Source organism: Condylura cristata, unplaced genomic scaffold (genome assembly GCF_000260355.1).
Source record: "Condylura cristata isolate star-nosed mole 26May11 unplaced genomic scaffold, ConCri1.0 scaffold00034, whole genome shotgun sequence".
NCBI classification, from domain to species: Eukaryota; Metazoa; Chordata; class Mammalia; order Eulipotyphla; family Talpidae; genus Condylura; species Condylura cristata.
Window position 1 is genome coordinate 11,111,627 of NW_004567135.1, and position 12,737 is coordinate 11,124,363.

At 49.2% G+C, this 12,737-nt stretch overlaps 1 protein-coding gene across 1 annotated transcript in view; it reads left to right on the forward strand.

Moving 5' to 3' along the window:
- TULP3 (tubby like protein 3) overlaps window positions 1-12,419 on the forward strand; it is a 46,676-nt gene extending 34,257 nt beyond the window's left edge. The window contains exons 3-11 of the mRNA XM_004692548.2: window positions 1,440-1,599; window positions 2,550-2,726; window positions 3,299-3,429; window positions 3,806-4,003; window positions 6,534-6,646; window positions 7,185-7,299; window positions 8,807-8,905; window positions 9,584-9,755; window positions 10,304-12,419. Of these exons, the coding sequence (XP_004692605.2) occupies window positions 1,440-1,599; window positions 2,550-2,726; window positions 3,299-3,429; window positions 3,806-4,003; window positions 6,534-6,646; window positions 7,185-7,299; window positions 8,807-8,905; window positions 9,584-9,755; window positions 10,304-10,437 (1,299 nt within the window). The 3' untranslated portion in view covers window positions 10,438-12,419. The remainder of the gene's footprint in view (window positions 1-1,439; window positions 1,600-2,549; window positions 2,727-3,298; window positions 3,430-3,805; window positions 4,004-6,533; window positions 6,647-7,184; window positions 7,300-8,806; window positions 8,906-9,583; window positions 9,756-10,303) is intronic.
- The last annotated feature ends 318 nt before the right edge of the window (window positions 12,420-12,737 follow it).

Below are 12,737 nucleotides of genomic sequence, written 5' to 3' on the forward strand. Positions count from 1 at the left end.
CTGCGCCACCAGGGAGGGCCTCAGTGGTGCTTTTTAAAGAGACGATCTTGCAAAAAAATAAGTGGATAGCTTTTCACCTAAGAAACCATAAAATAGATTACAGTATCTTTGCTTTTCAGTTATGACTTTATTCTTAGCTTGGGGCTTGACATTTCTGTTCTGGGGTCTCCTAGATGCACAGTGAGTTCTATGAATTATAAATTCCTATTTGCTGAGGTTTAAAAAGTGTGTGTCCTGCCTAGCGCCTCCTCGGGTTGCAAGCACAAAGCCCCTCACCCCTCCACACCCCGTACCCCCTCACTCGCCTTCCCTCCGGTAGAGTCTATAGTCACAGCACCTGCCATTTGTGGATCCTGCGCTTCTTTCAGGGATCCCCCCCAGCTGACTTCTTTGGTGGCTGTCTGCGTGATCAACTGTTTGGTGCAAAGACAAAGAAAAATAGTATATGTCTAGTACCTTCCTTTTCATCTTGCTGATTTTTCTTCTCATAGGCTCTTATGTTCCTTTCTTGATTCCTCTTGCTACCAGATTCTTTATTTTGCTTTTACCATGTAGTTGACTGTTTTCTGCTTGGAATTTCCCATCTGCTCTTGTTTTTGTTTATTTTTTTTTCTTATCCTTTGCCCTGATTTGTTTGATTACATAAAATAAGCAAGAAAGCAAACATACTGCTTTTCAGCAAATTAAGACATAAAAGTAATATAGGGGTGAGAGAATAATGTTTTCCCCTTCCAGTCACAAAAGTAAGGTAATATAAGGAACTGGGAAACAGGAAAGAATTGTCCATGTGCATCCGAATGCTATCCTCTGAGGTTGCACCTTCTGTGTTCCTTCATCTTCCCCCCATGCAAACAAGTTGATATCTTAAACTTGCGATCGTGGTGCCATTAATAATACAACAAGAATTGTATCCTTTAAGTAGACTTGAGTCATATTCTCACCTTGGCTAGTTGAGTTGTACTTTTTAAAATAGATCTTGACAGGTGTCTGGTAAATATTTTGTTGCTAAAGTGGCCAGACTCCCTGCTCCACTCTGTGTCTCAGTTTCCCCACTTCTGAAGTGGGAAAAATTAATCTTTTAAAGATTTATTTATTTATGCATCTAGAACTGGGGTACAGGCCAGAGGGGCGGTGAGAAGATTCACCAGAGACAGAGTGGGGAGCAGAACAGGTGGACTGACTGAAGTACACTGCTGAGGGGAGCAGCGGCAGGTCAGGAGAGGTCTGCTGCGCCTCGTGGGTCAGCTCCCTGGCCGGGGATTGAACTCGGGCTGAAGCGGCTAGGCTGTAGCTTGCTTCATAGTGCTTTAACCCAGGGCGCCACCAGGGAGGGCTGGAAAAATTAATTTATGAGAGGTTTTGTGAGAATCCGTGAAAACCTAAATGTTTGACATATCTAGACCTTGTCTCCTGGCTATAATATCACAATTGTCCCCTAGAGAGCACTGCTGGAGAAGAAGCAGAGAAAAAAGCGCCTTGAGCCACTTATGGTCCAGCCAAATCCAGAAGCCAGGCTACGTCGGCCAAAGCCTAGAGGCACCGAGGAGCAAACCCCTTTGATGGAGCCACACGCCCTGCACAATGATGTCGTCCTCCACGGTGTGTGTTTAGACGGCGGCACTTCCTGCTGGGACCCCTGCTCACCAACTCAGAGCAGGATGGAGCATTCTCAGATAGACCAAGGGACCAAAAGGAGAGCAGGAAGCTTCAGGATTCTTTAAAATTATGTTTTGGGCTTTTGAGTTTAGACTAAAACTACTCTGATCAGTGGGCGATCACTTAATGTTCATGTCCACCCAGGAGCTGTTGTTTTGGAAGCCAGTGGTTGGCCTGTTGCCAGTCCGATTGGCCTGTTGAATAGCAGGTAGCCTGTTACATTGGGCGGAGTTACCCCGGAAGCCAGGAGTAGGTGGGGAGCGGCCTTCTTCCAACAGAAAGGACACAAGGATCATCTGAGAGAGATGGTGAAAGCGGAAAGGAGGAAGTGGATTAAGAGCTTGATTGGCTGAACTTGATGGGCTTGGACATGGGACTCAACTATGGAAAACTTTGTTTTCGTGATTTTTTTAAAAAAAAGATTTATTTATTTATGCTTACAGAACTGGAGTACTGGCCAGAGGTGTGGTGGGTGAGAGGATCACCAGAGACAGAGTGGGGAGCAGAACAGGCAGACTGACAAAGTACACTGATGAGGGGAGCAGTGGGCAGGTCAGAAGAGGTCTGCCATGCCATGTGGGTCAGCTCCCTGGCGGGGAATCGAACTTGTCCTGCAGTGGCCTCAGAGAGCTTCATAATGAGGTGCTTTAACCCGTTGCGCCACCAGGGAGAACCCATTGTTTTCATGATTTTTTTCCTTCAGTTTCTATAGTATAGCATCAAGTATATTTTGCTTTAGTCAAATTAAAAAGATGAGTGTCAGTCCCGAATTAACACAGACCCTTGTGGACCTTAGGGAAGGAAGGTAAAGTGACTTGGTAGCTCTTAGTTCTTCTCTTGCACAGCTAACTACCCAACCAACGTGGAGCTAAGACTTTCCTTCTGTCTCCTAGGTATTGATGGTCCAGCAGCTTTCCTGAAGTCAGATAGTCACGACTTGGAAACCAAACTTCATGTCCTTGCAGTAGGTTCTTCTGCCACAGAAGAGGACACTGAAGGAAGGGATGATGGGGACAGCGTTCTGGACGCTGCACCCAAGCCAGGCCTTCAGGAGATTCTCCAGAAACACGGTGAGCGAAAGTCATGGTTTGAAGACAGTTACTCTTCTAGTCATTTGTCATTTTCCCCCTTTACTTCCATTATTTGATTTTTTTTTTTTTTTCAGTGATAGCCTTTCCATGGCTTGTGAGGTCACAGCTCTTTGTGATTTTGATTTGCCTTTTCTCTAAAGGGTAGAGATATTGAGCTTCATTTCACGTACTTACTGACCACAGCTATGTCTTTGGAGAAATGTCTATTTAAGACTTTACCCATTTTTGGATTTTTTTCTTTTTTCATCATTGAGTTCTAGGAGTTCTTAATCTACTCAGGAGATTAATCCTTAATCACATAGATGATTTGCAAATTATTTTTTCTCACAGATACAGTGCGTCAAAGAGCTAAATTAGGGTGGCAGCAGTGAAGGGAGAGTAAAGAAGGCACTGAGGAAGGATACCAAAGAAGATCTGTGAGATTTTAGATGCAGGAACCATGTCTTGAGTTAGTTTAGAATGTTTTAAGCAAAATAATGAAAATCATCTTTGGTTCAAAGATTGCCTTTTTAAACCAGTGTTGACAGTTTTTGACCATTCTCGCCTGACAGGTATCTCGGGTAGTTTGAACTTTGATGAGGAAGAGACTGATGGGGAAGAAGAAGGAAAAAAGTTAAGGTCTCATTCTCCACATTCAGAAGCAGACAGACCAAATTCTGCATCCAGCCAGAAGTCAACCACAGTATGTCATTCTGAAACTTCGTTAGTTAAAGCCAGCCAGTTAAACTACAGCTAAGTTAGCTCTTTCCCAAACATCTCTTCAGTAGTGGAATAGCATTACTGAGTAAGATCCGGACACTTCCCGCTCTAGATCAGACTTATGCTCCTCACCTCTCTGGAACCTTCTGTCCCACACCAGCTACTGTGTGGCGGCCTCCAGGAGCGCCTCGGTCCCCCTCAGTGTGCGTGTACTTACATAACTCTTTAGAGCACCCTTCAGTTCAGGAGACTACAGTCAGAGGGGTCAGTCATTAGTTGACGTTGTCCATTAAGTGTTTCTCAGGGAGATTTTGGAGTTTCTGACAACTTCCTGTTGCCCAATGTGCCTGGTCTCTCAGGATACAGGAGCTTCCAGTACTGCAGCCCAGCAAGCTGAGAACCAGCTGGGAGAAGTGGAGAATTTAGAGGACTTTGCTTATAGTCCTGCCCCACGAGGCATCACCGTCAAGTGTCGGATAACCAGGGACAAAAAAGGAATGGACCGGGGTCTTTTCCCCACTTATTATATGCACTTGGAAAAGGATGAGAATCGGAAGGTAAGAGAATTGATTTTCTTTTTAAAAGATTTATTTATACATACAAGAGCTGGGGTGCAGGCCAGAGGTGTTGGGGGGGGGGGCTTGGCAGTGAGAAGGTTCACCAGAGACATAATGGGGAGCAGAACAGGCTGATCCACTGAAACACACTGCTGAGGGGAGACAAGAGAGGTCCGCTGTGCCATGTGGATCTCCCTGGCTGGGGATCCACCTCGTGCTGCAGTGGCTGCTGAGAGCTTCAGAGTGCTGAGACTTAACCCCTTGTGCCACCAGGGAGGCACAGAGAATTGATTTTCAAGGCAGATCTTGAGACAGAGGGAAGAGTGTTGTGGGGACAGGAACAGCACTAGCATCCGAGCAGAGGAAGGTTGTTTTGTCAAGTCCCAGGTGGTTCTCAGGGCTCATGGTCTAGTAGACAGAGTCTGCAGAGTCTGTACCTCCCCCCACCCCTCCCGCCCCCAACCAGCCCCAAGGAAAGACTTTACCCTGAATGTAAGGAAATATTTGAAGGCAATTATTTTTACCTCCATCCCTTTTTATTGGGGAAGGGGTGTGGCTGTGGGAGGGTGAGGTGTCACTTTATGCGATTGCTTTTTATTTGTATTAACGTAGAACATGACATTGCAGAAGAAAGAGCACATTTTGGGGAATAGAGTGAGTTGTGAGTTAGAAATAAAGAACATGCAAGTGAAATGTCTTGACCCTGGAAATTCTCATTAACTCTGCATATACATATACATCTGAGACAATTTAATACTTTCTAACAAAAGACCTATTTTGTATAAAACCAGGTCCTAGAGGTTGGTATGAAGAGCCTAGAAATGAGATGAGGGCAGGAGATGCCACTGTTACTATAACCACAACTTACTGAGTTCAGAGTGTGCACTAAATGCTTGATACCTATTATCACTTACACTGTAACAGCCTTGCATAATAGGATTTCCTGTCCTTGCTGTATGGATGAGGTAACTGGGGCTTAGGGAATGACCTCCCTGCTCCAGGAGACATTCGTAAGTGGCAGGGCCAGGTTGAAATCCACCTCTGTTTGATTCCAAAGTTCTTCCCTAAGCTTCTGCCACTCCTGCTTCTCTTCTGTTGTCCAAGATGAGGAGGTTTGGGCAGGGTGTGGCTGTGATCACAGAGGGTAGCCCAGTGACAAGGAGCGTCCGGAGACATTGGTACTCCCAAGGGTGATGCAGAGGGTGGGTGGTGAGGATGTGGCTACTCCTAAGATTGCAAAGACTCAAGCAAGGAATTGGACAAAGTGTTTTCAAAAAGTCACTGGAGGTTTAAGGGATAAAGTTGTGTGGAAAATCAAGCTAGTGAATTCAGAAAAGTTGTATGATAGGGAAACCCTGACAGTGAGTTCTGGGAAATGTTAGAAAAAAGGGATAAAGACCCCCAAATTTGGCTTTTCTGAAAACACTGAATGGTATGTGAGTGACCCGTGCTGGAATAGGGCTTGGAGACAGTGTTTGGGGTTGGGGTGGGGGGTATGTCACAGCCTGGGGCTCATGGAGACAAGGTGGGGAGTGGATGCCCCTTACCAGCTGGGTCTCCTGGTCAAGGACATAATGACCAAGCCTCTGGGGAGATCTGTTTCCCTTCTGATGATCTAGGAATCTGAGGCCACTGACTGTTTTCCTGGGTGAGGGGTGGGGGGACACCTCAAGGACACATTTTAAATATTATACCCACGCTCACCAGTGGATGGGCTTCCAAAATGGTATTGGGGGGCCTCTTTGGTGGCACAGTGCTCTCAAGCCATCTGCAGCCACTGCAGCACGAGTTTGATCCTGGACCAGGGAGTGACCCACATGGCGCAGCTCCTGTCTCGCCCGCTGCTCCCCTCAGCAGTGTGTTTCAGTCTATCTGCCTGTTCTGCTCTCCACTCTGTCTCTGGTGAATCCTCTCAGTCCCCCCACATCTCTGGTCTGTACCCCAGTTCTTGTATGCGTAAGTAAAATAAACGTTAAAAAAAATAAAATCTTTACCAAAAAACGAAACCAAAATGGCATTTTGGGGTTACAGCCTGTCATCTGGGCACAGGGACTCCAAGGAGGTGGCCATTGCATTCGAGGTGCCACCCCCATGGGCAGGCTCCCACAGTCCCGGGGTGGTGAGTGCTGGGGAGCAGGACTGGCAAAGCCCGGTCTGCAGCACTCGGGGGGACCTCCTCCCTGCCCCACAGGCACTGGCGTCATCTCGGCTGCCACTGATGGCTGCTGCACTCCAGCCACACAGGCAGCGTCCCCAAGACGCCTTACGTGCCATCTCCAGGCCTCCAGCTGTCGCCCCTGATCTCGGCATCAGGTCTCCGTGTAAAGACCCACACCAGAAACCCAGGCTTCTGCGGGGCCATCAAATAGCTTCAAATTAATGCAAGTGAATTAAGCCTGTAAAAATGTTTACAGGAAGCACCAAAGATGGCTGGCACCTCCCAAACATCGCCAACATTTGCTCCAGAAACAGATAGAACAAACTGTGGTGCTTCTTTTGACTGGCTTCTCTCCCCCCACCCCCCTTCCAGATATTTCTTCTTGCAGGTAGAAAGCGGAAAAAGAGCAAAACGTCCAACTACCTTATCTCCACGGACCCAACAGATTTGTCTCGTGAAGGAGAAAGTTATATTGGCAAACTCAGGTGAGAGCAGCCTTGTAATTGCTGCCCTGTCCTTTCTGAAACTTTTATTCCTGTAGTTTCAGAACAGTTCCTGTCTTTTTCACAATGAGCAGGTAAAAAAACAAAGAAATCTAAGGTCCTTCCTTGTTTTTTTTAAGATTATTTATTCATACAGAACTGGGGTACAGGCCAGAGGTGCAGGGGCAGTGAGAGGATTCTCCAGAGACAGTGGGGGAGCAGAACAGGCCGATCTACTGAAAAACACTGCTGAGGGGAGCAGCAGGAGGGCCAGGAGAGGTCTGCTGTGCCATGTGGGTCAGCTTCTGGGCCAGGAACTGAACTCGCACAGAAGCGGCTGTGGCCAGTTTTGCAGTGCTGGCTTTAACCCATTGTGCCACCAGGGAGGGCCTCGCCTTCCTTGTTTGAATGAGAAGTCTTAAAAAAGGTCACGATGTCCTTTGGAGACAGGCAATGGGCTTGTTCCCGTCACTAGGTCTCCCGCATCATTTGTGTAAGAAGAAAATACAGATGATCGTGATGACCTTTTCTCCTGTTCCAGATCCAACCTCATGGGGACCAAGTTTACAGTCTATGACCACGGTGTCAGCCCAACAAAGGCCCAGGGCCTGGTGGAGAAGGCCTACACCCGGCAGGAGCTGGCCGCCATCTGCTACGTGAGTTCCCGGAGCCACCCAGGGGCCCAGTGGCTCCTCAGACCTAACGTGCTGGTGCTGGACTGTGGCTCCCGCCTGCTGGCTTCTACGTGTGGGCGCCTTTTCTGTTGCTGCCTTTGTTTTCTCTGTGCATGGGATTTTAGTTCTTCGTGGAGCGCCCACTTCAGCTATTTTCCACTTTTAAATCTTTCTGGCCTCATCTGCCGTGCTCTTTTCCTAAGGCCAGCTCTTCCTTACCTCTCTTCCTTTGCTAGAGGTTACAGTAAACTAGACACTGACCTTTGCTTTTTCTATCCAGTTCTTCCTATCTTGCTACCAGGTAAATCCCCCCACCTGCACTCCGGTGAGCCCTCACCACTTCCTTTCAGACCCCTGTTCCCAGCGCTCGAGCCACACGGCCCCTGTAATTCCTTTGCTGTACCCTAAGAGCCTTCCTGTCCCCCCTCTTTGCACTTTGCTGAATCAGTGCCACGAAATCATCAGAGAAGTGCCTGGCCACTGTCCGTGGCCTCTGTACAGGGCCTGTGGCACCTGCACGTGCTCTTATCACTTGTGTTATTACCGGTCCAACAGTGTGTTACCCGTTTTTCTGGTATTGTGAGCTATTTTTTATGAATACAGATAGTCAGTTTATACAAAGCACAAAGTTTATATAGTGAGCACAGAACCCACCTAGATAATGTTTAGAAAAGCATGATTTGGAATAGTAAACCTGTTTCCAGTGGTTGAAGAACTGAGTGTGCAAAACTCTTCATCCCAGCCACGGCCACAGGCCACATGGCCACGCGGCCACAAGACCACATGGCCACACGGCCACGGCCTCGTGCACAGGAGGTGAGCAAAGAGTTGAGTACAAGAAAGGAGGAGGAATGAACCCGATTGCCTGTTGCTTCGTTCTTAGCATCTCAGCTCTTGTGGTGGCTTTGGTGGGAACTCACTTCACAGCTGGAGTTTATCTTCGTGACTGACAACCACTTAACACTTTACAACACGTAGTGTTGCTTCCCCAAGCTTTGGGCATCAGCGAGCTATGTTAACTCTGCGTGGTGCACACGAACACACACATCTGCCTGTTTAATGTGCTTATTCACATATCATCCAGGCTCTTGAGTTTTTAATCTCCTGGCCCAGGTCCTATTTAAATTGTAATCCTCGCTGTTTACCACACAGTGTGGTTCCTCACTGGGAAATAACTATTTACTTATGATGATCAAATTAGAGTTTGCTCACAGTTGTCTCAGATTTCACTTGAGAATAAAGAGGAGAGTTTCAAGCCAGTAGGATCTCTTTTAAATTCAAGTGTTCAAAATAGGTCCTAGAAAAGGTGCTGTCCTGCCTTCCTATCTGGGATCCCGTCTCCTTTTATTTAACTACAGTTAAATCATTAAATAGTTTTAGTGCTCTTGACATTGTCAGCATTTTCCATGCCTAAGAAAGTCTTGTGTGAAGAATGTGGCCTCTCTTTCCTTTCTGTTTTCAAGTTCTGTCTTGTTTTCCCATTGTCTAGGAAACCAATGTACTTGGATTTAAAGGTCCAAGAAAAATGTCTGTGATCATTCCTGGGATGAATATGAGCCATGAACGGATCCCATTTCGTCCACGAAATGTAAGTTAAAATCATATTTAATCAGGGCCCTCCCTGGTGGCACAGCGGGTTAAAGCACAGCAGTAAGGAGCTAAAGCCACTGCAGCATGAGTTCGATCCCCGCCCAGAGGTGACCCACACAGCAGGCAGCCCTCTCCAGACCGCCTGCTGATCCCCTCAGCAGTGTACTTCATCAATCTGCCTGTTCTGCTCCCCGCTCTCTCTCTGGGGAATCCTCTCACCGCCCCTGCACTGCTGGCCTGTACCCCAGTTCTATATGCATAAATAAATAAATCTTTTTAAAAAACATATTTGATCAGTAGAGGACCTTAAAGGCAAGAATACAATTCAAGAGAGATAGATGCAAAACAACAACAGAAAAACCCTGAACACTCCCAGAACCAGTGCTACACAGGTTAAGGCTCATACGTTTCTCTAGGAATGCCGCCACTCCAGACGCTAAGGGTAAATTGCAGTCGAAAAGTGGCGGATTTGAAACCACTTGATCAGCAAAGGGAAGTGCCGTGTAAGAATCAACACATACACACAATCACCTGGCTTCAGTTTTAGCTTTGTTCTGGTCTGACTCTTTCTGAAATGGAACAAACAAAAAATTCCTCTGTTCTTTCTACCGCAGAGCTGAAAATGAACGTGCCCAGACAGTGCTCGGTACAAAGTAATGCCTTTCTCTTCAAACAGGACCATGAGAGCTTGCTTTCGAAATGGCAAAACAAGACCATGGAGAACTTGATCGAGCTGCACAATAAAGCTCCCGTCTGGAACGATGACACGCAGTCCTACGTCCTCAACTTCCACGGCCGCGTCACACAGGCATCGGTGAAGAACTTCCAGATAGTCCACGGAAATGACCGTAGGTCCTTGGGAAGGCCGGATGGGCCCAGGAGGGAACGTGTTCCCGTGCCTGCCCCTCGATAAGGACAAGAGCACGGTTCATGTGATTATGGGCCCAGGAGGGAACGTGTTCCCGTGCCTCATGGTTCATGTGATTAGGAAGTTTACAGTCAAGAGAGATTTATTTGAGAGATAAAGTAAAAAGGATTTCTTTCAAAAGACAAAGCTGCACTTTCACAGTAAAACTTCTCAACCACCATGTTGAAGAGGGCAGAAGGGAGAGCCTTCCCGTGGCAAATCGGAGAAGTCCAGGAGCTGTGTGGGACGCAGGTGGAAACGGGCCTCAGCAGCCCTGGCGGGGGCCTGAGCCCCACACCCACTCTGCCCTCCCCGCCCCGCCCCTTGTGTGCTATTTTGGGGCAGCCCCCCCACCCCGTCCCCTCGGGGGAGTTGCAGAGGCCTGGAGGTGAACTGGCCTATGTGGAGAATGAATGCTTTGCCTGTATCTTCCGCAGGCCTCTCCCCCGCCCTGTATCCTCTAACGTGCCGCTGTCTTTCCGTTTCCAGCGGACTACATAGTCATGCAGTTTGGACGTGTGGCAGATGACGTGTTCACACTGGACTACAACTACCCGCTGTGCGCACTTCAGGCCTTCGCCATCGGGCTTTCCAGCTTCGACAGCAAGCTGGCGTGTGAATGAGCGAGCGGCGGCCCCGGCTTCCTCACTGCAGGCCTTCCAGAGCAGAGCGGGCGCCTCGTCTTGCCCCAGGACATGAAAAGCGACCACCCACCCCGTTTGGAATGACCCTGGAGTGAGCCTGTGCGTGTGTGTGCGCACACATGTCCGTGTGCATACATGCATGCGTGCCAACACGCACACACACTCTGGGTTTCACAGCTTAACGTGCACAAGGAGGTCAAGGCACAGAGCCTCCTGTCCAGAGTGCGCTGGTGACTTCCTCCCGTTTACTGCCCCACAGATTCCCTGCCTCAAGGCCAGGTTTCCTCTGCTTGGAAACTTGCAGCTAGAATCAGGTTCTAACAATCAAACGCTTGGATCATTTTTGGAAGACCTTTTCAGAGAGGTTCCCTAAATCACCCCCTAGACTCTAACGACAGCTGTAAATGACATTCCGTAAATGATAGCTGGTCTCTCTCTCACAGTCACCCAGCTCTGCCACAGCCGTGTGAAGGTGGCTGTAGACAAACAGATGCGGCTGTGTCCCTGGGAGCTTCCTTTATGAAGCCAGGCGGCAGGTCAGAAGGGCCTGTGGCCAGAACCTGCCCACTTCAGGTTTCTCGCGTCTCCAGGCTCCGCGTCTTCCAGAGAGGGCCTGTGGATGGCACTCCGCTGGGAAGTGTGCCCTGCAGGATACACTACGACACACTTAGAGGACCTTCTACGGTCACAGCGGGAGAACCCCAAATCGGTGATCGTTCTGAGCCACACAGGTGGCTTCGGTCCTCTCTCCTACCCATTTGTCCACGGGGCAGGCAGTGCCGTCCAGTGCCTAAGAGGGGAGCTTAACTCACCAGGAAACAGACCTGGAGTCGTGTTCTCCGGGTGGCATCGTCTGAGCTGGCTTGCTTTCCCCGAGCCTTCGGAGGTCTGATGTCACGGCCCCTTCCCCTCAGCCCCACCCCCCAGCATGCTGGCTGGCACCGATCTCAGGGCCCGTGGCCAAGTTTGTGACATTTAAGGGTTTTATATTGATAATTGTCTTAATTTCAGTGTAAGCTGAAAGCATGAACTCTAGAGGTGACCTCGTCTAGTGAAGACTGCAGTTTGACAGCTGCCTTCATTTTCAACCCAGGAGTGCCTCGTTGCCATGGAGCTCTTAGTACCGAGGGACACGCACCTGCAGTGTGAGCGAGGGTGGACGTCACAGACCCGCACTGTCGCTGTCATCAGGACTGGCAGTGGGGGAGCTTTGGTGCAGACCCCGGGCTCTGCCAAGCCTGAGGGCAGGGCACTGGGCCTCCAGCTCCCGCGGCCTGGTGCAGGTGTGCTCCCGTCACTTCCTCAGACCGTGAGATGTCGCCAGCCCTTCGAACCCGTAGCACCTCCCAGCTGCACCTGCCACTCTACCACCAGTTCATGGCCTCGGAATGTGCCGAACCTTGAGGCTCGAAGAACTTTGTCGGTTCTAGCCTTCGAGCCCCGAGCTGTTTGCCAGCGTGGGGCAAAGAATCGATGGCTGTTCGCCCACTACATTTCCCTTCTATGGGCTTTCTTTGTCGCCCCGCTTCTGGTTACTTGCTCCACATCAAACAGCAGCGTGAAGGAAGAGACTGACCGGGGAGATGAAAAGGCCCCTTGCTCCCAGCCCTCCCCCGGCCTGTCCTCCTGCTTCATTTGACATGATCGTTTCCATCTCAGGCATGCGTCACATCAAGTGCCTCGTTCATCAAGTGCCCGCGAGCCTTCCAGGCCTCCAGTGCCACTGTCCCGATGTGCTGTCGAATGAGCTGCCTCGTTGGAGACAGAAGGCTGTTCGGTCATCTCCAGCCGCCGTGTGCGGCAGCGTCCCGGGGAGGGGACCTGACAGGGCAACTGGACCCAGTCTGCTCCCTCCTGCGCGCTCTGGCTTGGAGACAGACAGACCCCAGCTTCACAAGCTCTCTGCTTGGGTGTGCAGGTGATTGGTTTTATAAAAAATCATATTTATACCTTTTGTATGCTACAGAAATAAAGATAATTTATATAAAAAATTGAGTTCACCTTTTTTTAAAAAAAGATGTTAATTATGCATATAAGAGTTGGGGTGCAGGCTAGAGGTGTGGGTGTTGGTGAGAGTGGAGAACAGATTAGGCAGAATGACTAAAATACACTGCTGAGGGGAGCAGCGGGCAAGACAGGAGAGGTCTGCCGTGCCTTATGGGTCATCTCCCGGGCCCGGGATGGAACTTGTGCCACAGTGGCTGCCAATAGCTTCATGGTACTGAGACAACCCCTTGCACCACCAGGGAGGCCCTTGAGTTCACCATTTTTAAAAAAGC